Source organism: Lepidochelys kempii, chromosome 27 (assembly GCF_965140285.1).
Source record: "Lepidochelys kempii isolate rLepKem1 chromosome 27, rLepKem1.hap1, whole genome shotgun sequence".
In the NCBI taxonomy this organism is placed as follows: Eukaryota; Metazoa; Chordata; order Testudines; family Cheloniidae; genus Lepidochelys; species Lepidochelys kempii.
In genome coordinates, this window is record NC_136406.1 from 15,855,974 (window position 1) to 15,882,913 (window position 26,940).

Consider the following 26,940-nt stretch of genomic DNA (forward strand, 5'->3'; position numbering starts at 1 on the left):
TGATCCAATGAAGTTTTAGAATCATAGAATATCAGGGTTGGAAGGGACCTCAGGAGGTCACCTAGTCCAACTCCCTGCTCAAAGCAGGACCAATCCCCAATTTTTGCCCTGATCCCTAAATGGCCCCCTCAAGGATTGAACTCACAACCCTGGGTTTAGCAGGCCAATGCTCAAACCACTGAGCTATCCCTCCCCTGTGACCTCGGTCATTTCCACCATGCCAGCGTCAGGCTGGATAATTCACTGCAGGAAAGAAGCAACAAGGACATCATTTGTATGTTGCTCTTATGAAGAGCACAAGGCACCAAATATTGGCAAGTGCCATTGACCCCATTTAGGCCTGTTGCCTAGAGGCAGTGGATGGGATTGAGGCCTCTTCACTGGGGTGATTCAGTGTGTCCAAGCAGTAACACAGTTACCAGTGGGGACAATGCCTTCCTGAAACAAACATCAGCATTACTGAGCAAAACTGGGGTAAAAATCCTTTATTACAGAAATACAAAAATGGCCGTTAGAATGTCAGGACGTTACAAACACAGAAAATATTTACAGAGACAAACACTTGAGCAATCCCACTCAGCACCATGGAACTGGCTCTAGGAAAAACACATTGAACATCAGCCCTTCAAAGAAACAGTGGGCAAATCCTCCAGTGGATGCCTTTTCGGGGAAGAGGAACAAGACACACTTCCCAGCTCCTTCTGCGTGGGCACCTGGATTGCATAAACCCTGGCCACTAGATGTCTGTGGCAACTGGCTTCAAGCTGGTATCCTGGACAGCCCGACTCCAGGCACTCAGACCCCTGACGAGCTAATGGGTGGCGTGAACAGGCCTGACAGAACCTGCACTCACGTTGCTCAGCTGGGCACTGGAGAAGTTAGCAGGAAGCCCCTTGTCATCAGGACTAACTGAGGTGGCAGTCGGCTAATATCCCTACCTGGGACACAGGAACCTAATGGCCAGTCTGCCATGGGGGCACTGGAATGACCACCCTGCTTCTGACGTGTTCCTTTTCAATGGTAAGGATTTTCTTTGGCCGTAGCCAGTATTGAAGGCGTCTCCCCAGCCCCGCGCTCCCTCATCACCAACGCCCCCACTCCACCAAGGTCACTCGCTCCCTCAGCACCGGGCTCAAGCACTCAACAGGCATTTTAATATTGCAGTTTATTCCTGGGGACAAAGGGCTCTTACCCAAGAAGCGACTGCAGGGCTGAACACAATGGAGGCGGGAACACAGAGTGCGGATCGGGCACAGCCTGAGCCGCACACACCTTCGTCTCAGGGCAAGTTGCTCCAAATCGGACGTAAGCGTCACGGCTGAAAATTCTGAAGGTGGCAAAATGTTGGCCACCAAAAGAGCAAAGTGGAGCTTGGACGAAATGACAGATTGTGAAGGAGCGAGAAGAGTAAAACCAAGAAAACCTCCCTCTGACCAAGGGGTCTCGCCCCACTTTAGAGCTTGTATTTTTGAATCTCTTGTGGTTGTTTAGCCTAGAGACTTGCAGTAAAACATGTCTACAGCTTCTTTAAGACAATCGAAAGAGGAGGGAACATACGTGAAGTGGTAAGATATTTGGTGGGCTTAAAAGTCTGCTTCTGCACTAAAATGACCATGAAAGGCCAGGGAAATTAGCTCCTCCAGCTAACGGGCTATAGGATTCTCTGCCACTAATTGTACATGCTACTGCTGCTTGATTCTTGCTGGAGGGGGTTTTGTTCCAACACATGGAAATGGTATAACCCGGGGGGAAAACGAGATTGGCACTCACATGCAGCATCACATTTTGGGGCAAGCACTAATTATTCAGTAAAACCATTTCCTGGATCTGAGATCTGCAATTCTCTGGGGAGACTCGACAGCGCCTGCTGAGAGCTCCTCTCCAAGAACGAGTTTGTAGATCAATACGGTCAGCACTTTAAAATCTTCATATTAAAACTCAAAACATCTCCTCCTCAGACTCTTCCAGGTACTGAATGGGCTTTCGGGCACGCCCAGGCCTTGTGCAGGGAGCAGGCGCCACAGGGCTGTCCAAGTCGGATTCTAGGTCAATATGAAAGCTCTCGTCTTCCACCTTGGATTTCTGGGGGAGAAAGCAAACAGGTATGTAGCATCGGACACTTCTCTAGTCACTGGGCCAGAGCCAGGGCCAAGGAGTGCCAGAGCAAGTCGGATATACAAGGATGTGTTCTCAAACCGCCTAACGCTGCCCTTTGCTCCCCTGCTCTCAGGGCTGGCACCCAGGCTCATGCCCAGGTTCAAAACAGCATTTTGGGATTGGTGCGGCTTAGCAGCATCCCAAATGCACCTGCTTTCCTCTGGCCACACACCCCAAGGCCAGCAGCAGGGAGAGGTCTGACACGGGGGCTCCTACAGCCTCCGTTCCACTAGAATGACTGAAGTTACACTTGTCGTGCCCCAGAATGAGCGCTTGCCGTCTTAAAAACAGGCGTGGTCAGGGACACCTCTGTGCCTGGTGCGGGGCAGAATACGAACCTTAACTGCAAATGACTTGGGAGGCTTTGACCCAAAATCAGAATCTGAATCCGAGTCTGAGCATGGCTTCCTTTTGGTGGTGGTTTTCTTCCCCTTGGCGGGGGCCGGCTTCCTAGGCACTACTGTGTCAACACTGGAGTCTGAACTTCCTGCCTTGGCTGTTGCTGTCTTGGAGGATTTGGGTGCTGCCTTTTTCTTGGCTAGAATGTCCATGATGGAAGGCTGCGTATCTGAAACAGCAACAGCTGCAGTTAAGCCTTTGGGTTAGTTACTTGCTTCCTGCAAGTTTCATTTCCAGCAGAAATGTGGTGATGTCACACGCCACTGTTTCTCTGCCTGGTTCCCTCATGCACAGGACAGACATGGAGGGACCTCTATGAAGCCTTCTCTTTTCTTGCTTCCAAATTCAGATGCTCACCCTAAAAGCACGTGACCCGGGCTCTAGGCTCACATGCGTCATTAAGTAGAGATGGAAAGAGCACACAGTAATATGTCCAGAAATGGAATTTTTCCTTAAAAAGGACCGTGACTAAAAAGGCCCTTTGCCATAAACTCCAGATCCTTTTCAAAACTACTAAAAGCTCAAGTCAACACTCTGGCCTCTAAATGGCAAGTTAGAAACCATTGTTTCTAAATATATTAGTAACCAGTAATAAAAACCTTTAAATGATTTTCTGCAGCTCTGAAAGACTGAACTTCACCTACCCTTAGTGGCACTGGTGGTTTTCTTGCCCACAGCAGGTTTTCTGGGTGCAGCTTTTCCAGGCTTAGCAAGAGGGGCAGAGACAGAAGGAGCTGCAGAAGTTTGACTCAGATTTTCATAATCGGTGTCCTGGATTTGAACTCGAGTAAATAAAATCAACAGTGAATTCAACAGGCCAGGCTCTTACTATTTCAGTCTGATTGTAAATAGAAGATTGGAATGAGCTCATTTCTGATCAACTCTAACTGTAAGAACGAGATCCACTTTCAGTTCTGGCTTAATCATGAAGTCGATTTGATCTGTAGAGCCAGACTGGAATAAAAGCAGCTCCCTGAGGCCAGCTCTCCTAACTTCCTAATAACATCTCACAATAAGGAGATATTTCAATTTGTTATAACCTTTCTGCTTTGTCTGTATCGAAACACCATAGGGTGCCCACACACTTTAAACCAGTCTAGGGTATTAAGGCAAACCAAAGAGATCTCATTCAGGGCATATACTTACTAGAGATAGCACTTTGCACCTGCTGTGGTTTGGATTCTTCTTTAGCTTTCTTTTCACTGGTTTTCCTAGAACACAACCCCACGACACATTGCTGAACAGATGTATATTAAACAATTAATCCACAAAATAAAAATGTAGCTTCTTATCCAATATAAAACACTGAGTATAACCCAGCAAACCCCAGCTCTAAAGCACTGTATCCAGAAAGATCCTCACTTGGGGGCCCCTCTGGCCTTGGGAGCAGACTTCTCTGGTGAGTGTGCTTCTGGGACAACATCCTCTTCGCTGACCTCCTGAGACTGAGGAGTCCCGTCTGCATCAGTGAGATCTGAATCCGAATCCAAGGTGTAATTGGTTTTTACTAACAAAGTAAAAGAGATGCGATTCATTTGCTAACTGTACAATTCATCAGACCTCTTTAGTGGGTTTTATAGCATGTATCTCAATTATCTGTGTCATATTTTACCTACAACAGAAGGGATAAAATTGGCCATAAGAATCTTCCTAAATGTTGAAGGTTCTGCCTGTGAGAGAATCCAATGTAATGGGCACAGATCTGGGCTTGCTAACCAACAAAAGAGTTGATTTTATAAAATAGTTACGCTGCAGTTAAACAAAATAGCCACATTACTCGGGTTGCTCAGGATTACTACCCCTTCACTTTTGCCCCAGTGCACCAGAGGTGTGACAGACAGAGCTGCAATGTGTGACTGAATAATGGAATTAACTAGCTCTTGTGTGTAACACAATAAATGGTCAGCTTAAAAATTACTTCTTGCTGGGATCATCTGACTATGGGACCTCTATAATTGGTGTAGCCAAGCCTTAAGGATTCAAGTTCCATTTTACCCTTCATTAAGTGCCCATTTTGGTCCACGTGGCATTGCTCACCTGCTGTCTGGCGAATCGGCCTCTCTCTCGGAGGGGCCACCTCACTATCACACTCTGAATCAGATTCTGAGTCAGACCAGGGATTTCGTTTCTTCTCTTTCTTCACTGGCTTGAACGGCAGAGTGGACTGTTTCTTAGTACCTGAGAGTTGGATGCACACAGAGGTATCAACTGATCTACGTGTGCACTCAGAAGTCCAAGTTAAAAACTTAACAGAATGGGCTCTGGCTTTAACACAGGAGAGACATTCTGGTTGTGCCTCCAGCCAATGACCATTTTGCACATCCCTCACCTAATTCTTTTGAGCATACTGGTCCCAGATTCCACCTCCCATTCTCAGACATGCTCATACAACCAAATTTGGAACAGCCCTCGCTTTCCATTGAAGGGATTACATGTACAAAATGTTTACCTGGCTCAGTTTTAAATTTCTTTACTAATCTTTGTTTAAGATTTGCAGGTTTCTTATCTTCTGATGAGTTTCCTTCTTGATCCTCCTCAAGTTCCATTTTTTCAGTCTAAAGATACAAAGAGACATGAGAGCTCCGCCTGGTTCTTCCCCATTTAAAATGGCTGAATGCAGATAAAAAAGATTAGCATTTTTACTGGGATGAACTCGCAGTTTTAAATACCACATTACAGTACATGGAGCAATAAACTGCTCGTCTGGTTAGGAGCAGCCAAAGCAAATCAGGTGTGCTCATTCTTCAAAGCAGATGAGTTTGCTAAACAGCAAGAGTCAACCATTAAATACAAAACAAACATTGCCCTGCCCATCTGCCAGAGCTTTGCTGCCTTTTTATGTCCCAGTGGCATCCCGGGAAGGGTGTGGAAGGATGCAGAACTGAGCAGGGTGTGTTTAAAAACAGAGTGCAGGTTAACTGGAACATTTGTTTGAGGGAATAGGCTGTGTGGAAAGGAGTCATGAGATTAGCTTCAGGGCAAACAAAAGGTGAGGGATCATTTGTTTTTGTAAGTGGGGATTGGCTGAATTGTATAACTACAAGTAGCCATAGGAAAATGTCGAATCTGGTTTAAACTCTGCCCTGGACTCTAACATCCACAGCAATGATTCACTGAGTGACTAGAAATAATGTCACTGGAAACACAAATGAAAAAGGGGTGAACATGCCTGCAGCACTTGTCTCTTACAGGATTCCTATTCAGTGGACTACACCAGTTCAAACAAGTCTTCCAATGATTCCTGGGACAGGTTCTACTCTCTGCCCCTCTCTCCTTACCCCGAAACTCTGCACAGAAGCGTAGCAGGCTTCTGCTGTGCAGGGTCATCTTCACCTACCCAAAATTGCAATTTCACAGGAAAGGCTGGATGAAGAAGGATCCCAGCTAAGAGTCCTTTCAAGTGTTTTGTTTTACCTTTATTTTCTTTTTAGTCTTCTTTTCCGCATCTGCCTTCATCTCTGCAGTTACTCGAGGGATAACTCTTCTGCCATGTGGCGAGGGCATAACTTCAGCCAGTTGCAGCTTCTTCATCTTTAGTTTCCCCCCTTTCCCTTTGAGAGCTTTGCCAGCTCTCCCACCCAGCTCATCCTGTTTTTCTCTGGCTTCCACAGCCTGCAGAGGTGATTGTAAAAAACCACACCAAAACAGTGAGCTTAAGAAAAATATTCCTGTTCTACCAAGAAAAACAACCCTTTGCAGATACTCAGTGAATGACTAGACTCTAATGACTCGATGATGCATTTCCTATCATCTGATGACGTGAAGCTTCCACAGACTGCTACAGATTTGTCTATTTGCAAGGCACTATTTAAGCCAGAGCTGCAGTTCCGGTTACTACTCTGAGAATACAAGGAATTGGTAATAATGTACAGCAGAGCAACCAGAACTGAAATGGACAAAGGCCAGGTCAGTACAAAGCTGCACGTGTACTGCCTACAGTCTGACCACTCAGGCGCATCCTCCTGTCTGCAGTATCCTCTTTCAACAAGCTTTCTACTCCAGGCCTTCCCTGACTACTTCATAGTTCTGGCTTTCCCTTACCTGTCCCAAAGTCCCATCCCATTGCCTTCCAACAGCCACTGTTCCTGGCTGGACTCTCTGCTGGTTCCAGCTCTTTGCCCCAGGGCAGGGACACCCTGTCTTACCCAGCAGAATGGATACAGGGGGGGGTTACACCTCTGCTAGGGAGAGATCAGGCTCATATGGCACATTCAAGTTATATTCTTTAGGCTTCTGTGATGGAAACAACATAGATCAAGATCTTATAGCTGTCTGCACTGATCATCTACATACTTCAAGTTCTTCAATAAAGGCAGCCAGGTCTTCCTTCCACAGATCTGAGGGACTCTTGCGTTTTAGGTTTTCCAGCTCCGTTTCCTACAATGAGCCAATCAGAAAACATTAGTTGCTCATTTGAATTTAAACACTACTTCCCTTTCTAGCTTTGGAAGAACAGAACCAACCAGCATACTTTGTTATCTCTCTGTTTGCAGAGCTCATCTTTCTTCTCTTTAGTCAGGTACCAGAGGGGCATGTTTAGCAGGTAGTTGAAGTCTGGGCCGGAAGTTCCAGCAGATTCGTTATCCTGGTCATTGTCACTCTCTTCCTCTTCTGCACCCTACAGAGAGATTTAAATAGTCAACTTCTATAAGTAAGTTTACATAGAAAGAGGAGGACTGTGCTCTGAGACAACTTTCTCAGCTGAATCTAGACTATGGAACTCAGTGCCACAAGAAACAAGAATGAAAGGGGCCTCATCACTGTCAGAACAAAATACAAAACTTGTATTTGGTTTCGCTTTCTCCAAAAGGACCCCATGGACTAACACACCTGCTAGTTAAACCTATGTGCTAGAAAGGAAGAGCACATTAGTATCTGAAGACCTCCCAAGGATTTAAAAAACAAATGACAAGACTAAAGTGATGGGGCCAGTTCAGAAGCTAGACAGGTTGATTTGGAGAAAAGAAGTTGATGGAAAAGTTACCTTCTGCTGAGATTCTTTCCAGGCCTTCACAGGATCCGATTCATACCCTCTCTGGATAAGTACCTGAATTAACTCCTTCTTGGGCTTGTTTTCTGTAAACAGACATTTCCGTTAATGAAACCCTGACGTTTGTGTTTCACTGGCTTAGAGAATAGGAATTGCATTTACCGTTTACTGACCCATGAAATCGTAATGTTGGGAAAGATCCTGGGCCAGCACCGATGGCACAGATAAGAGTCAAAGACTAGCTCGACATGATTATAACAACTCAGCATCCCACAGGGCTCTACAGAATAGTCTCTCCATCTCTACTGCAAACGTCACCACAAAGTAATATGTGAAATGAGCCTGTAGCTGTACTAAAATGTAGAGCCCTGGCTGATCATGAAGAGTTGTCAGGCCACCAAGTTGCTACAATGCTTGTTAAGAGCACCTGCCTGAGCACTTTGCATATTTGTATTCGGTGCATTTCAGGGGAGGAGAAAATCATTTAACAAGGTTGGTTCTAGATACAAACTATGAAGCATTGCTCCTTAGGAAAATATATCTATGTACATCTTCAGTGGATTTGGTTACATGCACACACTAAAGTACATCCTTTTGGATAGAGGTGGCAAAGAGTTTTGGGAGACCAGAAGAGCTGTTTTCTGTTCCTAGCTCATGATTCTCCCAAATGCTGTTGCATCTCCCCAGGATTCCAAATGTAAGTCCAGTCAGAACATAACACTGAACTTCAACCTGGAAATACAGGGAAAAAAACTTGGGCTCAAGAATCATCCACTCCGACTAGAAACAGAAAAGCAAATATTACCACTTCCACTCACGCTCAATTTTAGCCCAACTAGGTCAGAAGTTGGTGGGCTGTTTTTGCTAAACAATTGCTGGAAAATCTTTCAACCTCTGAACAGAATAAACAATCCAAAAGTTATGTAACATCCTATTTTGAGTAATGTGTACTGGAATCCTCTGCTCAGTAAGACTAAGCAGACTGAAGCGGCTTCCTGTGGCATTTCATCAAAAAGGGAGGATCGCTCTGGCATGAGTTATTAAAGGCAAGTTGAATAGATAAGAGACCACAGGAGAGCAACTGGCTTTAAAAAGGACATTTGATTAGAACGCAAAGCCACCACAGAGACTACATACCGATCACTATTATGCCCTCAATTTTCTCCAGGATGAAGCGAGCCTGGTTGTTGAGTTTTGCAGACTCTGCACCCAGCATTCCTGTAAGCCACTCTTTTCTCAAACTATAATACTGGAGTCGGAGGTCAAAGAATTCTCTGAGAATATCCAGAGGAGTCTCATACTTCTTGAGAAAGCCTACAGGGTCAAAGAGAACCTGGGGCAGAGAACAAAGCCTTAGTTATAACTGCAAGAAGATGACATTCAAAACTACTGAATTCCCACAATGCTGAGGTGCACATTTGTCTTATAATTAACATAGCAAAATCAAAACATCTGTCATTTTACAAAGTACTCCAGCTTGCACGCATGCCTATCAGGGATGACCTAGGTATACTTAATCCTGCCTCACTGTCGGGGATAGACTAGACCCAGTGGTTTTCAAACTGCGGGACGTGACCCAGTAATGGGTCGTGGAATGTAAGACAAGTGGGTTGCGACGGCTCTCGTCAGTACCGCCGACCAGGCTGTTAAAAGTTCCCTCGGCAGTGCTGCCTGGCTAAGGCAGGCTAGTTCCTACCTGTTCTGACACCACACTGCACTCCGGAAGCAGCCAGGAGCAGGTCTGGCTGCTAGCTGGGGGGGCCATGGGGCTCCGCACACTGCCCCTGCTCCGAGCACTGGTTCAGCCAATGAGAGCTGGGAGAGCCCTCACCCCAACCCTCTGCCCCAGTCCTGAGCCCCTCCCACACCCCAAACCCCTCATCCCCAGCTCCACTGGGTCGTGGGCATCAACAATTTTCTTCAACTGGGTCGCCAGAAAATAATAAGTTTTAAAACCACTGGACTAGATGACCTTTGAGGTCCCTCTCAGCCCAACTTTTCTATGATTCTGTGTAAGCCACTATACCAGGAGAGGAAGTTTTAGGATTTCAAAGCTCCTAGAAAAAATATTACAGGCCCATGGGGCTGTTTGAAAGTTAAAACTTTGCCCTTTGGGATCTAACTGTTACATCATAACATTGCACTGTCACCCCCATCATGTAATGCTAATGTCAGTGTTGGCATTGTTACAGTATGGGGGTGTCCAGTGGATTATGGTAGGATCACCTCTAGTAGGAGGACCAAATCCACACCACCTTATGCTGCCCCAGATATCCCAGGGCACACCCTGACTTTCCAAAGATATTTATAGAATGGCACTTTAAGATAGCAACATAAAGGCAAAGTAGAACAATGAAGTGACTTGGTTCCATCCGGGAGGATATTTTTGCTGTCAGCAGTCTCTTTCCTGTCATCATTCAAAAATGCTACAAGCATTTGAGACTAAAATTTGATTTTTCAGTTACACTCCTTTCAGAGACTGCGTGTGACAACCTGTTTGCAGAGAGCTGCACGTACCATGGAGTTGCAGGTGAGATTTGTTTGGAGTTTGAAGACCTTATGCAGCCCCGCTGCCTCTGCCTCAGCCAGTTTTTGTTCACTCATCTTCACTATAAACTTGACCGTGGTGTCTGTGTGATATTCTCTATAGTCCGATATCAGTGGGGGAGTCTTCTCGGTGCCATTCAACATGGGCTCCAACACCTGCTCCTTATAGGTCTGAGGAAAGAATTAAAGCAAGTCAACTCTACGCTCTCCCAGGCAGCAAAGCTGGGAACAGCAGCCACCCCCCTTTTTGGTTCTTTGGGACAAAAGATACTTTCCGGGGGACAATTCAGCATTTCATACCTGTGTCCATGTTCTGACTGGAAGCTCTGAGATCTCAATGGTTGTCGAATCCAGGATGGACACTTCCCCATTTATCAGGTATTGATTTGGTCCCAGTTCATCTATTGTACCCTTGAAGTTCTTGTAACTAGGAAGCTAAATAGTAAAGAACATTGGGTTCAGCTTATACTTTGATAAATGCGCCAATATTTGAGGGAGAATCCCAAAACTGAGCTGTAATTGATTTCCACTTACCATTGGCAAGGGCTCTTCTCCATCCATCAGGAGGCGAATATTATTCACTACTTCTCGGATATCAAAGTTGGGGATCCTAGAGGACCAGCCAGTGCCAATACCTTCTGCTCCGTTAATCAGTACCAGAGGAATGATAGGCATATACCACTCTGGCTCTACGCGCTGGTTGTCGTCATACAGGAACCTCAGAATACTGTCATCCGTTGCAGGGAAAATCAACCGTGCCAATGAGCTAGAAAGGACGAGAGGATTTGGGCCTAAATTCTTGTGTTTAGGATATAGAAACGACCAAACAAGCAATCCCAGAACCTCAGGCCAAATGTCAAAGATCTGTACAAAATTCAGAAGTTCTGGGAAGATTTCATGTTCCACAGGATACCTTGTGTCAATGCAACCATCATGTATGAACTCAAGGAACACATTTACAACAGTGTAACAGAAGGTGCTACAGGGTCAGAGAGAAAACGGCACCTCCACAAGGACACTAAGCTTAACTCTACAAGCACAGCCTCATTTCTTAACTGCTCCTCAGTTCTTGTTCCTCTCTTGTACCTCCCTGCTCCCAACCCTGTTTCATCTCACTCCTTTCTCCTCTCTGTGAAAGCAATAGCAGAGTGTAACTGATCTGAATCCAAAGAAGTGTGAATCCAAAGAAGTCTCACTTGGATGTTGACACATAACAAAAGGGATAGTAGTAAAAGCAGGAAGTGTTAAGGGTAGCAAGAATAGGCCCTGATGTCAGAGCTAAAAAAGGGATGTCTTCTGATCATTAATGTCTCTCATTCTAGGTGCTTGCTGTCCAATCTTCAAATGCAGCCATCTAAGTCACGCCAAATGCTAATCTGACAAGCCAATACTACTGACCTGAGCATTGTGAAGATGTATCGAGGGCTGGCAGAGTCTTTTCCACCATGCAGCCTGGTACCGAACTGACCAATGGGCTGTAGCAGGTTGAGGTTATTGCTTCCCACAAAGTTCTGAGCCAAATTAATAATGGTCATCATCAGTGATGCCTGCAATGAAAACATAAATTGAAACCGTAGAGTGCAAAATTCCTTTTGGAAAGGACAGAGTCGCATGATCAAGTCATGCAAAGCACAGGGAAAGGCAGGACTAGCATGGAAGGTCAGCATGGCAGAGTCAAGCCAATAAGAATGGAAACTGATGAAACAAGATCTGATTCCCACTATCAAAACTTAAATCTCAGATCCTTAGGAACAGACATTCCTTTATTCTGTCCCAAGTTGAGAAGGCAGAGAAAACTTGCAGGATTGTCCTGCAACATCTATCAAAACCCCTCACCCGTTCTAGGAAGGCCTGTTTAATCCCCACCCTGCCCAACAGGAAAGCAGGATGGACATCCTCCTCTGTGGCTAGCTCCAGTACACCTCGCCACTGATCGACTGCAAGGCACTAAGGCTGAAATTTTCAAAGCCACCTAGGGGATTTCAGTGCCCAATTCCCATTCCCATTTAGTGAGAATTAGTTTTTTCAAACATGCCTCTCAGCCTACAGGTATCACGTTTACAACACACTTGGTTGTCATTAGCCCAGTTTATGGAGGCAGCACCTGACTGAATACCCAAGCAGGGTAAGCTGATCCAACAACGTAGGGTTAAATTCAGAGTCTAATGCACAAAAACCAGGCAAACTGACTTGTATCCATTCTGTTTGGGAGTTTTACCTCCACTATTTCCCCCTAGGAGTTTCTTGAGTATGGAGTCAAGAATTTTCCCCTCAATATTGTGCAGGATAGGTTCTTACCTCACCATGATGGTAGGAGGACATCTCAGCTACAGAACCAGCCAACTGAGCAACCTTCACTTCCCGTTTGTCATTTCGTTTGAAACACGTGAACAGAACCTTCCTTTGACCTGGTTTCAGACCTTTATTGGGAAAATGACATTTGCCTTAGTGATCAGTACAATACTGTGCACTTACAATGCCTTTCAGCTGAGGCCTCCCAAGTTATTTATGCACTTCCCCCGCCCCAAGAGGTGGGCATTAGTCAGACTAAGACTTACCCATGGATATAAAAGAATCAGCTGCAGATCTGAGACCAGAACCCAGAACTCCAGACTCTCAGTCCCAAACTCAAGCCAACAGACTATATATTGCTTCCCTGATAGTCATGCAAGTATTCAAATACTAAGTTCTTGGCAGAACATACTAAAAACCCTACCATCTAGGAGTAACTTACCATCAACCAGGGACGGAATGGATCTCTCATTATCGGAGTTTGAGAACAGGACCAGCTCTTTGTGAATGAAGTCATTGTATGTCAGATAACTAGTGGATTTCCCATATACAAAATCCTAAGGACAAAAAAAGATTTAACATTGCATTAGAGCAGTGGTTCCTAAACTTGGGAAGCCCCTTGTTCAAGGAAAGCCCCTGGTGGCCGGGCTGGTTTGTTTACCTGCCGCGTCCGCAGGTTTGGCCGATCATGGCTCCCACTGGCCGCGGTTCGCCTCTGCAGGCCAATGGGGGCTGTGGGAAGCAGCGCAGGCCGAGGGATGTACCGGCCACCACTTCCCGCAGCCCCCATTGGCCCGGAGCACCGAACTGCGGCCAGTGGGAGCCACGATCGGCCAAACCTGCGAACGGGGCAGGTAACCAACCAGCCCGGCCCACCAGGGGCTCTCTCTGAACAAGCGACATCCCAAGTTTTGGAAACACTGCCTTAAAGAGCTCGTACCCACATCCTCTGTCATAGTAAGATGGCCTTGCTCCAACGAAAGTCTGTTTTATATAGCTAGTTGAATCCAACTGTAGTGCTGCCATTTTCAAATGCTTCCTGCCATCACTATAAAAATGAAATTCCACTTCCCACAATCCAGTTTAATTTACCACTTCTCTATTTAGAAAGCTATTCCCAGGGTAAGCGTTCTGCATCCAACCAACTTAATCACTGGTCAGTTGACATTGAGTTTACACAAACCAGCTGAGAGGAGTGGGCAGGAAGATGCTGCTCTGTCGCATTCTGCAAACATCCCAGTAATCTCCTATTGGCCGGCTCCATGAACCTATATTACACACTGTTCTAATATACCAAAATGAAACTGCACTCAGTCCTGGGGAAAGGGAAAGACAGGAAACTGCGTTCCTCAACGTATTTAAAACCATTCACCTCTGGCAGACCATGTAGCTTCCGTTGTCTTCTGCCTTCCATGAAATTAGTCAGCCATTCCTTCCGTTCCTCGATCTTCTTCTTGCTAAAGGCCTGTAAATTCACAAAATGAAAAGAGTCAAGTTTAAGACCATTTCTACTGGGCGTCCCCGCAGGGGACTACTCTTATCAATGAAAGCAGTATGCAGGAGAGCCTGAACCAGAAGAACAAAGCCCAACACTTGCTAAACAGGCTGGCTTAACAGCATAGTAAATGCAATAACTTACTCTTAGTCATAGCTAAAGCTGAAGGCAGAAATAATAAGACATAAAATATCATATTGCCTCTATAAATCCATGGTATGCCTACATCTTGAATACCGTGTGCAGAGCTGATCATCCCATTTCAAAAAAAATATACTGGAAAAGGTACAGAAAAAGGCAACAAAAATGATTAGGGATATGGAACAGCTGCCATGTGAGAAGAGATTAATAAGACGAACTTTTCAGCTTGGCAAAAAGACTACTAACGGGATATGATCGAGGTCTATAAAATCATGACTGGTGTGAAGCAAGTTAACAAGGAAGTGTTATTTACTCCTCATAACACATGAACTAAGGGTCACCAAATGAAATGAATAGGCAGCAGGTTTAAAAGAAACAAAAGGAAGTATTTCTTCACACAACACACAGTCACAGCCTGTGGAACTCGTTGCCAGAAGATGTCGTGAAGGCCAAGACACTAACAAGGTTCAAAAAAGAACTAGATAAATTGTATGTTTTGGAACGGCTTGCTTCATGGTATTGGGTAGGATATCAGAAGTATGCTTGAGCATCAGCACCCAATTAAAATGAGGCATGTTCAGAGTTCTGGTGAACTATTGTTTCAGTGAAGCTGCAGAATCCCATCTGACAGTAACGTATTAAAAAGGCCAGGGATTGGGTAGAAAGATCCTAAAGGAATATTTACTACTATGGCTGAAACCGTCAATGGGGCTCGAATGATTAGTTTCTCACGAGCTACATTTAAAAGTCTTTAGTAAAACAGTGCTCTCGGCCCTGAGATCTGCAGACAGATGAGATTCTACTGGTTGGACCTGAACTGTAGCCCGGAAACAAAGATACTTTGTCTCATGCGCAAAGGCCTCAGACCATGTTAACAGAAAACAACACAGCACACTAAGTAACAGAATACTAAAAGTAGTAACAAGTCAGTAATTCATTCAGGTATTCCTAGTTACCAGGGTGATCGCAGCATCATCTTCTGGGCCAGAATACTTGAAGCCAATTCGATGTCTTGCCATATCTGCAAAGTACTCTTTAGCCTCTTTTGAGGTGCTGGTACCCAAACCTGCAGAGCCAATATCAGTGAGTCAAAATAACATCTTGCACAATTTAAGCTACAGTTTGAAGAAATATTTCAGCAAGTCTAACTTCCGTGGTATATCCTGTAAACTTTTGATGACATGCTGCAAAGATGCCTTTATGAAAACAAACTACCTTTAAAATGCAAGGTACTTGTGCACAAATGCAAGGTATCATGAAATCCAAGAGTTAAGCGGAAGGTCACCCGCAGAAAAGTTATACATTCAGTCTACCAATGACCTCCACAAATGCCAAAAGCTAGTATTTCAGGCTGACGCTAATTTCTGATCAGCCAGCTGTGTTCTGCACCAGGCAACTGGCATGAAAAGATTCTGGAATCAGAATTCAGCGTGCACTGCCATCAGTACAGAGCCGAAGGAAACAGAGCTCACTGGCTCTGCACTGTGGACAGCCAGAATAAATCCAGTGAACTAAGCAGATAGGGCTGACCCCTGGAGAATGGCTACCTGCAGGATCATGGCTGCATTTGGAGAGATGTTTTTCTGAACAAACAGACTAAGTGACACCCCATTTAACATGGGTTTTTAGGCGCTCGCCTTTGCACATCTCCAAAGTGGTTTATTGTGCTATCTTAGAACATGTATATTTCACTCATGTATCTATTTATCTGTTAATGAGAGAGCTCTTACTTGGCCTCCAAGCACCACCACACAGGGTTTATAACAAACCTTTGTAGTACTTGGTTTTCCAGGATTTGTGATTTGGAGTATTGTTTTTCCACTCTTCAAACTCAGGGATGCTGTAGAATGAAAACTCCTCCTTGTTTTTTGAAACCTAGAGGGAATGAAAATTATAATCGTGAAACCACATGGAGCTCCAGACTAACACTTTCCTCTACTTGTTTAGATTACGATCTATGAAGCATTTTACCTTTATGATGGGAGTAATAAATTCCTCCAGAAAACGATGCCTTAGAAGAGATGGCCAGTTGTGATGGATGAAGTTAATCAACAAGCCTTTGATATGGGAACCATCTTGATCCTGAAACAGTTTTTTCAGAAGGCAGATTTTAACCAGAAGCCTGCAGGAAAGCAACTGCTCCTCAGCTTAGCAATATAGGATCCAATCCTCGGGAGATGTTTAACACCCTCAACTCCCATTGAATCTCAGCACTTCCCGGGATCCAGCTCATGGAAACCAACCTGTGTGACTATTTGGAAAACAGACTATGATCTCCAGAGTTTAGCATGGAACTTAACCAAGAAATGGGGAAAATGCTGGAAGACCATTCTTGGCCACAGAGTGCAGTGAGCTATAGCTCACGAAAGCTCATGCTCAAATAAATTGGTTAGTCTCTAAGGTGCCACAAGTCCTCCTTTTCTTTTTGCAGATACAGACTAACACGGCTGCTCCTCTGAAACCTGTCAGAGTGCATCCAGGGGCTAGTCTCTTTCCAGACTTCCCAATCTGCCTGGCACAGAGTTCAGCACTACAGAGCAGCAGCAGAGGGTGGAAATACTTCCCACTGCTTTATTTTGTTTCATGTTATGAGAAGAAAGTATGATAGCCCCAGTACGAAGTGGAAACTGTTAAGAGAGTGTGATAAGAACACATGGATAACCAGAGTCAGGTAAAACAGTGCTAATAGGAGCAATGCAGATCCACCCTGCTTTATCTGCTAGCCATATTTTCTCTTGTAATTTAGTAATTTTTCTGATTTTAGGAATATTGGTCTTTAAGTGAACCTAACCTGATCTGTCATAATCATAATTTTTCCATAACGAAGGGTCTTCAGCGATTCTTGATCGTCATAGTTCTTCTTATACTGCAAACCCACAATCTTGATGATATTGTTGATTTCAGCATTTTCCATTATCTGAAAAAAGATTACACCGGACAAGGACTTATTTTCCAGAACACACATGGTAGTTCACGGGACACCATCACAGGGCCTAATAACATCAGCCACACTATCAGAGGCTCATTCACTTGTACATCTACCAATGTGATATATGCCATCATGTGCCAGCAATGCCCCTCTGCCATGTACATTGGGCAAACTGGACAGTCTCTACGTAAAAGAATAAATGGACACAAATCAGATGTCAAGAATTATAACATTCATAAACCAGTCGGAGAACACTTCAATCTCTCTGGTCACTCGATTTCTGACCCCAAAGTGACTATCCTTCAACAAAAAAACTTTGAAAACAGATTCCAACGAGAGACTGCTGAACTGGAATTAATTTGCAAATTGGATACAATTAACTTAGGCTTGAATAGAGACTGGGAATGGCTGATTCATTATAAAAAGTAACCTATTTCCCATTGTTTATTCCTCCCCCCTTCCCCCCCCACTGTTCCTCAGAACGTTCTTGTTAAACCCTGGATTTGTGCTGGAAATGGCCCACCTTGATTATCATACACATTGTAAGGAGAGTGATCACTTTAGATAAACTATTACCAGCAGGAGAGTGGGGTGGGGGGGAGAGAAAACCTTTTGTAGTGATAAACACCCATTTTTTCATGGTCTGTGTGTATAAAAACATCTTCTGTATTTTCCACAATATGCATTCGATGAAGTGAGCTGTAGCTCACGAAAGCTTATGCTCAAATAAATTGGTTAATCTCTAAGGTGCCACAAGTACTCTTTCTTTTTGCGAATACTAACACGGCTGTTACTCTGAAACATGGTAGTTCATGTAATTCAGAAAAACAAAGGAAAAGGCTCTGGGTCAGGCAGGCCCTGCTGATTGTGCTTTGTTTTCTCATTGAGTCTCTTTCCTCTGTTTTGAAATGTACTATTGTTCAAACTGATGTCTAGCACTTAAATTACTCTAAGACATTTCAAACAGATTTCACACTCCATATCACAGCTACTATCCTTCAGGCAAAGCACTAGATAGGACTCACTTTCTAAATCTGTCAATGCTGCTCCTTAATCAGCAAGACAGGCTGATGGTGAGAATAGCCTCAAATATTTATTTAAGATGCCATTACTATAGTTACATTACACTAGGTTTCCAACTAGAGTGGAATAGTCTCAGCTCAGAGCATATTTCACTACACTTAAAGCATGCCATGTCTTTCGGAAGTAGTTGTTTCCAAAGGCATTCCCACTAACCTGTTTATGAGAGGCTTCTCGTACGTTGAGCATTTTTCCACGAAGGGGGAATACTCCGTATCGGTCTCTCCCAACCACTCCCAGACCAGAAACAGCCAGTGTTTTGGCTGAGTCGCCTTCTGTCAGGATAAGTGTACAGTCTGTGGAATTCTTACTACCTAGAAAAGCAATTCATTTCTCATCAACATCTTGATTAAAAAAGTCAGCTCAGAATTTATACACTCTTAGGAAACGTGCTATCTGTGGAATGAGTAATTTTAACATGCACATTGATTTACTTGGACAGCAGTTGGCACTTGTTGCCAAAAAGTCAATAATTTCGAGAAGAGAAAATTTAATATAAACTATATTTCACACAATTTTTCTGTTCTCAGTTTAAATAATTTCCTGTAGATGACATGACTGGATAGGAAACGTTTTTTCTCGTTTGTTTGAGATAAAGACTTTGCTACTGTGCTTGAATGAAATGACTGTGCTTAGAAATGGTCTAAAACATTTACCAGCATCATTGGCATCATCCAGTTTAGGAATTCCCTTAATCCTGGTGTGTTTCACAGCTGAGCACTTCTTATTCAGCTGGATCTGAGCTTTAAACTTTACCCAGTTTAGAATACTTTCCACAATACCACAGCTGACTGCCTGCAATACAGAAGAGCCAATTGTGGAAGTTGTCTTAACCATGACATGATATGTTAAATTATATTCTTTTCACTGATTTAACTGAAATTAGTTCACAGGTACTATATTCACTACATTTAATTTAAGAGGCAATTTCACAGGTGCCTCTAGCTAGCATGTAATTGCTGCACCTCCATACTTACACCTTTGATGAATTTTTCACTCAGTTTGCAAGTTGATCCAAAGTTCTTTGCCTGCAGAGTCATATTTTCCTTAGTCTGAGAGTCAAAGGTTGGGTTCTCAATCAAGGAGTTCACAAAAACCCACATGTGGTTCTTCACCTGTAATTAAATTTAACAGTCATGACAAACCCATACAAACGCATCTCATTCTACTAGCGTCGCTCCCAGCTGCTTCCTGATACCTGTCTGCCAGCATCACACACTGTCTGCTCAACTACCAATCAGTAAAGGTTTTTTTTTAAAAAATGTTACTAGATGTCTAGGATTGAACGGAATTAAAGGGCATTTTCACAGCAGTACCAATTAAGATTCGAGTAGTTGAGACGGCCAGTGAACACTTATGATCGATTTTATATTTGTTAGGATTGTCAAGAAAATCATGGGCTGTTTTGCTAAACAGATATCTCCAAGCAAGTCATTTTCCTAGTGCAGTTCAATTCTAAGTGGGCACACTAAAACTGAAATACATTGTATATACTGTGCACCCTAGACTGCCCTAAACACATTCTTGTGTTCTGACTCCAGAGGGTGTCAGCCAAAGCTATTTTTCCCAGGTGCTGAATAAAGAGCAGATAGTTCACTAAAACTGGAAACTGAGACTTCTTTATTTAATGCACTTTACCTGCAGTATTTCCTAACTTAGTTAAAAAAAAGCTGGGTTTATCAAATAAATGTAACAAACAGTATCCTACAGATTGTTGTTTCAGTTCACAGTAGCACTGCGGTTTGTTTTTCCACCATGCAAATCGTGAGATTGTACCTGAAATGGCTTTACTCCAACCCCACCTTTGTTCTTCTTCTTCACAACTTCAATGAGTTTATTTACAATCTGGTCAGCTACATAGTCAACATGCCTGCCACCCTAGAGAGAAAGGACCAAACATGAGCTCAAGCTTCAGGGAAAGGGTGAGACTATTTTGTATGTTTTAGTCACCAGCCATATGCATTGCAATTACATATAGCCTTTGCATATTAGGCAAATTAATGATTTTTCACTGATTATATACATGAAAAATGCCAAGATAAACAACACAATTAGTAACAAACCCCACCATTAGCTAGTCTAAATGTGGTTAAAAAGTTACCTTTGTGGTGGCGATGCTGTTGACAAAGCTAACTTGCTGGAAGCCTTTTTCACTTAAAGTTAAACACACTTCCCAGCGATTATTTGCCTCCTCATGGATAACTTTAAGTGCATTACCAGTTTCATCTACCTTGTCCTTCACGTAGAGGTCCACATAACTACGGAATCCTTTCACCTGCAGAGATAAATGCAGGCAGCTTGTTGACAACAGGTTCATATGAATGCTTATTAGTTCAAATGCTCCTGCTCAGAGTACACAGAAGAGTCACCCGTGAACTCCACTCCCACACTGCATAATATTTTTTAAGTTTTTGCATTATCTAGGCACAAATCTCACAGCTTACGTGGAAGGGAAACATATAGGAATTAATGCTTTTGAAATAGTCACTCACGGGCAGTCTCTTTCCGTTTAGGAAGACTTTGACATCTTTCGTGCACCCAGCAATATCATACGCTCTTCGAGACATCAGTGCCACAATGTCCTTGTCCAGACTTGTCATTTTAAACTTAGACAGATCAGGTTGAAAAGTGATACAAGTATAATCTTCTCCATCAAAGTATTTCAGTTTCATTTCACCAGCCTTTCCCATATTGTCCGTCCAGGTCTGGGGAGGAGAACTTTGATAAGATGCAAATTTCAAATACATGAGTAGATAGCTGAATTTTTTAAAACGTAGGTAGAATTTATTACTAAGCTTAACAATTTAGGGAAAATTTGTTTTTTTCTGGTCCCTTTATTCTTACTCTAATAGCTGATTTGGGATTTTCAGACAATACTTAATTAAATTTACAGGTCAGTACAGTGGCTGACTGTAGGCCAAATTTACCCCAGTTGTGACACTTGGATCTAAATAATATAAATTGCACCCGCATATTATGGGAGCAAATTGAAGGCAAGCATTCAAAAATCTACTCCTCTAAAATTACACCCTACTGAAATAAGCAACTGAAGCAATGCAGATCATTCATACCTGCTTAAACAGTTTCTTGTACTCACGACACGCAGTTTCCACTGTAAATTTGGTACTGAATATGTTGCACAATTTGGCCCCATAACCATTTCGACCACCTGGAATTATAAAGCAATCATCCTTGTGTTATGTTACTTTTTATGATAAACCCTTTAAAAAGTGTAGAGTATTTTAATAGGAATTCGGTCACTTTGGTATGACCAAAATGTGGGATAAAACACAAAGCTGCCCTGTGCGCCTGGTATGTAATCTTAAAGCCATGTTTCATTGGAATATTGATCCTTCACAGGGATTTGGCCCTTTTCTGCATCACAGTACATTATCTGCTGGAAAGTGGGGTACTGGATGCTTCCTTTAATGTAGCTCTGGAGCTCAATTTTTAGTACTGCTCATAGGCAGCAGGTCTCTGATAAATTTGGAGCTCCTCCATTTCTACATTAGCAAGAAGGTGGAGCACTCTACTGTAGTGGTTTTCAACCTTTTTTCATTTGTGGACCCCTAAAACATCAAATGGAGGTGTGGACTCCTTTGGAAATCTTAGACAGTCTCGAGACCCCCAGAGGTCCATGCACCACAGGCTGAAAACCATTGCTCTATTCAAATTATTTTTGAATGTTGTCTGAAAGGAGTTTCCCACTCTTCTTCCTTCAATTTTTTTTTTGATCCTCCTTTCTACCCTGTCTCTACTGAGGAGAGAGAAATCCACTGCTTTCTGGGCAGCAGAAGTGATAACGACAACGATGCTGTGTTTTAGAGCTCTTGCTCCAGAAGAGAAGTGGCTCTGCTCACTGGAAGAGTGTCTTCTATAATTGAACATTCAGAACCCTCTGAAAAGGACTCCCAGCAGAAACTGAGTTTGTGGTTCAGTGACACTTGAAAAGGACTTGTGAGTTTCACTGTTGCTCAGAACAAGCAGCAGATAACTAAATCTGGATAGCTTTTGCTCCTCTGCTGCCAACTCTTGTTCACTCACACTTGGGTAGTTCAGTGAACGCACTTAGGCTGATTAGGCTGCACAAAAATATTTTCACGGCTAATATATGGAATTTCTGACAATCTCCTACCTGTGACTTTCTTTTCATCATCATCATAATTGCTGGAGGTTAATAGCTGCCCAAAGATAAGAGCAGGTACATAGACCTTCTCCACTTTATGTTCTACAACAGGAATACCTTTCCCATTGTTCCATACACTGATTGTATTATTCTCCCTGGAAAGAAAAATGTTTTCCTGTAAAAGTGAAATTGACTGAACTGTGTTACTTGTGGAATGAAAAATGTCATATGAAGCCTTACAAATCCCTTTGGTAGATAATTTGTTCATAAGGGGCTCTAAAACAAAGAGCTCTTTATTTGCCATAGTTATATACCACTCCCTGTTCTTAGATGTCTTAGATGAGGAATTTTCCTCCAGGGCAGATTGGAAGGCCCTGGAGGTTTTTCGCCTTCCTCTGTAGCATGGGGCACGGGTCACTTGCTGGAGGATTCTCTGCTCCTTGAGGTCTTCAAACTACAATTTGAGGACTTCAATAGCACAGATATAGGTGTGAGGTCTTTTTTAGGAGTGGTGGGTGAAATTCTGTGGCCTGCATTGTGCAGGAGGTCAGACTAGATGATCATAATGGTCCCTTCTGACCTAAATATCTATGAATCTATGTTTGAAATAAACTCATTATTTCAATGACAGGCAAACACCAAGCTTTGGATTCTAGTAGTGCAGATTGGTCAGTCATTTTTAAAAGGCTGTTTTAAAATGCTCTTTCAAGGCAATACTAACACAGGTCAGATTTCTGGGCCCAAGTCAGTTGGCAACATACATTTAAATTCTCTTGATTTACAGCTACTGCTTTTACTTTACTAAAAAGTCTTAGCAAAATTGTCAAATGCCTTAAGGCCTAAAACCTTAAACTTTTATCTCATGTGAAATATTCTTTTGATTCAAAATATCTAATCTATATTTTTAATCACATCTGCCCCTGAGGGAAAAAAAGCCACCATTTTGGCAGAAGCAAAGTTTCTGTTCAGCAGCTGCAGAAACAGTCGGCAGAGGGAGCACAAGTCAACTAAATCCCCATTGTCTCAGAGATGTGCAGACACAGTTGATGACATTAAACATGCCAAATATTTGTGCTCTGTGAGAAAAAGGTGTGTGTGTGTGGGAAATAAATTGAAAAGGGCAAAATAGGTAGAGAATAAAGAATAAAAGCAGAGAATTGACCTGAAATCACCACTTTGTGGGAGAACCAGATTAGGGAAAACACAAGCTTTCACAGTTGGTTGATATTTGATGAGCTGGGGAGTTACATTTGTCTAAGTTGGGTGAGATACAACAGTGTTTCTCAATCTTTTTTATACCAGGGACTGGCTTGCTGCCTTCCTAAACTGCGTCAGGGAGATCTCAGGGACGAGCGCTGGTCAGACCAGTCATTGAGAAACAATGGGCTACAACATATAGCTCTCTTTGTTTATGCCACTCTAATAGAACAGCATCAGAAGGAGAAAATCCTTGCGTCCCAGAATGCTGAGCTACTTTCCCCATATTCCACTGAATGCATCCGATGAAGTGAGCTGTAGCTCACGAAAGCTTATGCTCATATAAATTTTAGTCTCTAAGGTGCAACAAGTACTCCTTTTCTTTTTGTCCATATTGGCACCTGAGGAGATGGGAAACCATTGAAAAATGAAATCAGACTTACGGATCAATTGTAATTTTAATGCAGGACATGTTTTTATCCCTCTGCTTGTTGTCTGCAGCATTGACTAAAATGGAGAAAGGATTGTAAATTTACCAAATTACATTCTCAGATGAGACACTTAAATTTGAGTTGCTTATAACAAAATTAAACTCGGAGTATTCAAGAGAACAAATACACAAATTCAGGAAGAGAGGCTGCTGAGAATCATCTGGGGCTTCACAGATTTTCCATGTTAAAGAGGCAGTTTTCAGTTGAGTCACACTAAGAGTACAAAGTGAATTTCTTTCAAAGGACACCTTTCAAGACCTCAGAATTTAGAAACACTATCTTAAATTACCATCATACATTACACTCATTTTTACCCAACACAATTATATTATTTATCAAACTATTCAATGGATATTATTTGATCAACCACAGAGCTGGTCGAATGATGCAAAAGTTACGAAAATGTTGGTTACAGATTCTTAGTGAACACATAGAGAATCCACAATTTGTTTTCAGTGGAATAAATTGCTAGCAACCGAACTGTCATCTCTCAACTTACCTAGGATTTCATCAAAGATTTTATACAACCCAGGCACAAAACTCACATCTCTGCAGCTGAGGCCCTCGTCTTCATCATAAACCCACATTTGCTGAAAATAAAGTTAAGAAACACTGTCTTTAGATTTACCATGATTTCCTGATCTGCTATTTATATACCAAAACCACATTGCTCGCCAACTGTGTTTAAAATGTTAATGATTTTCCATTTATGTCTAGGAATTAAGTACCACTGAACAGGCTCTATTTAGTACTGTGATTTCTTTCTAATGTATAGCAACATGACTATGCAAGCAAGCTACATGCATCGATCAGCTGAGATCAGTACTAAAAGACCAGGGAAAACATGCCATTCAAGTTAAACAAAGCGGTCTGAAGCGAGCACTATTTGCCCATTTCCAGTCATACTCACTAACCCATGTAAGAGCTTTATGGTTTATAGACCAGGGGAGTGTGTGGGCAGGGAGAGCGGGGGATGCGCATTTGGGGCGCGCCATAGATATAGAGTCCTGCACTTAGGATGGAAGAATCCAATGCACCGCTACAGACTAGGGACTGAATGGCTAGGCAGCAGTTCTGCAGAAAAGGACCTAGGGGTTACACTGGATGAGAAGCTGGATGTGAGTCAACAGTGTGCCCTTGTTGCCAAGAAGGCCAATGGCATTTTGGGATGTATAAGTAGGGGAACTGCCAGCAGATTGAGGGACGTGATCATTCCCCTCTATTCGACACTGGTGCGGCCTCATCTGGAGTACTGTGTCCAATTTTGGGCCCCACACAACAAGAAGGATGTGGAAAAACTGGAAAGAGTCCAGTGGAGGGCAGCAAAAATGATTAGGGGACTGGAACACATGACTCATGAGGAGAGGCTGAGGGAACTGGGATTGTTTAGTCTGCAGAAGAGAAGAATGAGGGGGGATTTGATAGCTGTTTTCAGCTACCTGAAAGGGGGTTCCAAAGAGGATGGAGCTAGGCTGTTCTCAGTGGTGGCAGACGACAGAAGGAGGAGCAATGGTCTCAAGTTGCAGTGGGGGAGGTTTAGGTTGGATATTAGGAAACACTATTTCACTAGGAGGGTGGTGAAACATTGGAATGGGTTACCTAGGGAGGAGGCAGAATTTCCATTTTTTAGAGGTTTTTAAGGTCAGGCTTGAGAAAGCCCCGGCTGGGATGATTTAGTTGGGGATGGGTCCTGCTTCGAGCAGGGGGTGGGAGGAGATGACCTCCTGCGTCCCTTCCAGCCCCGATATTCTAGGAGTCTGTGATCCTGCGTGGGGCTGCCCCAGGCCTGCACCGAACCCCAGGGGCCAGGCGCTGCAGGGAGGCAGCACAAAGAGGCCCTCAGTCACTCCAGGGTTGCCAGTCCCAGCGGGGAGCAGGATCTCCTGGTAGGTACATCCCGGTGAAGCGGGCCAGGCCTGGGCCTGTCCTTGTTACCTGGGTGACAAACTCCACGGAGCCGATGTAGGTGTCGGGCCGGAGCAGGATATGCTCCAGCTGGGTTTTCTTCTGGTAGATTCTTTCCACCGACAGCCGCTTCTTCGCCGCCGCCTCCTTCTTCCCTTTGCCGACTTTGGGGTTCTCGTCCACGGGCTGGTTGGGGCCAGAGAGAACCCCCCCGAGTTAGCCAGGGCCAGAGACCCGAGCCCGCTGCAGCTGGGACCGCAACGGGCCCGATGCGCCGGGCCCCGGGGGCGTGCGACGGTGAGCGCGGGGGGGGGTGAGGGGGGGGCCGGGGGGGGCGCTGAAGGGATCCCGGAGGGAGGGGGTGTTGGGGGGAGTGTCCCGGGGGGAGGGGCGCGAGGCTTCCCCGACCCACCCTCAGCGGCGACAGGGACTGGTCCAGCTCCATGGCGGGGACTCCGGGGGGCGAAGACTTGGCTGCGGTCCCGGTTCGGTGTCGTGGGTGGCGGTCCCGGCTCGATCGGTCCCGATCCGCCTCAGTCCCGGTGTCCGGGGCGGGTGGGGGGGTCCCGGCTCGATCGGTCCCGATCCGCCTCAGTCCCGGTGTCCGGGGCGGGTGGGGGTGGGGGGTGGTCCCGGCTCGATCGGTCCCGATCCGCCTCAGTCCCGGTGTCCGGGGCGGGTGGGGGGGGGGGGTCCCGGCTCGATCGGTCCCGATCCGCCTCAGTCCCGGTGTCCGGTGGGGGGGGGGGGTCCCGGCTCGATCGGTCCCGATCCGCCTCAGTCCCGGTGTCCGGTGGGGGGGGGGGTCCCGGCTCGATCGGTCCCGATCCGCCTCAGTCCCGGTGTCCGGGGCGGGTGTGGGGGGGGTCCCGGCTCGATCGGTCCCGATCCGCCTCAGTCCCGGTGTCCGGTGGGGGGGGGGGGGGGTCCCGGCTCGATCGGTCCCGATCCGCCTCAGTCCCGGTGTCCGGTGGGGGGGGGGGGGTCCCGGCTCGATCGGTCCCGATCCGCCTCAGTCCCGGTGTCCGGTGGGGGGGGGGGGGGGTCCCGGCTCGATCGGTCCCGATCCGCCTCAGTCCCGGTGTCCGGTGGGGGGGGGGGGGTCCCGGCTCGATCGGTCCCGATCCGCCTCAGTCCCGGTGTCCGGTGGGGGGGGGGGGGGTCCCGGCTCGATCGGTCCCGATCCGCCTC

General features: G+C 44.7%; 1 protein-coding gene across 2 annotated transcripts; it reads right to left on the reverse strand.

The window, feature by feature from the left end:
• Positions 1-470: 470 nt before the first annotated feature.
• On the reverse strand, positions 471-26,728 carry TOP2A (DNA topoisomerase II alpha). Of its 2 annotated transcripts, none has more exons than XM_073325643.2 (35): positions 26,162-26,728; positions 25,780-25,935; positions 24,344-24,434; positions 23,797-23,860; positions 22,166-22,311; positions 21,102-21,199; positions 20,523-20,735; positions 20,132-20,305; positions 19,807-19,908; positions 19,008-19,145; positions 18,687-18,825; positions 18,187-18,344; positions 16,813-16,938; positions 15,993-16,103; positions 15,791-15,896; positions 14,978-15,087; positions 13,758-13,850; positions 12,828-12,942; positions 12,392-12,513; positions 11,492-11,640; positions 10,628-10,859; positions 10,394-10,528; positions 10,064-10,264; positions 8,684-8,879; positions 7,541-7,632; positions 7,028-7,174; positions 6,850-6,933; positions 5,971-6,168; positions 5,006-5,111; positions 4,594-4,734; positions 3,919-4,063; positions 3,703-3,767; positions 3,201-3,338; positions 2,496-2,725; positions 471-2,082 (listed from the first exon to the last, which is right to left on the reverse strand). In XM_073325643.2, the coding sequence occupies exons 1-35, from the start codon at positions 26,192-26,194 to the stop codon at positions 1,939-1,941; spliced, it is 4,698 nt and encodes a 1,565-aa protein (XP_073181744.1). In that variant the 5' UTR covers positions 26,195-26,728; the 3' UTR covers positions 471-1,938. The 2 variants fall into 2 exon arrangements, with proteins under 2 accessions (XP_073181744.1, XP_073181745.1); XM_073325644.2 differs by having other exon boundaries at positions 3,919-4,030; positions 26,162-26,618.
• Between the last annotated feature and the right edge of the window lie 212 nt (positions 26,729-26,940).

Coding starts and splice junctions, on each gene's coding strand:
- TOP2A (XM_073325643.2), bottom strand. CDS start 26,194: ATGGAGCTGGACCAGTCCCTGTCGCCGCTGAGG. Junction 19,909..20,131: donor ACAGCATCGCCACCACAAAG/GTAACTTTTTAA, acceptor CTTTCTCTCTAG/GGTGGCAGGCATGTTGACTA. Junction 16,104..16,812: donor TTATGATTATGACAGATCAG/GTTAGGTTCACT, acceptor AAACTGTTTCAG/GATCAAGATGGTTCCCATAT.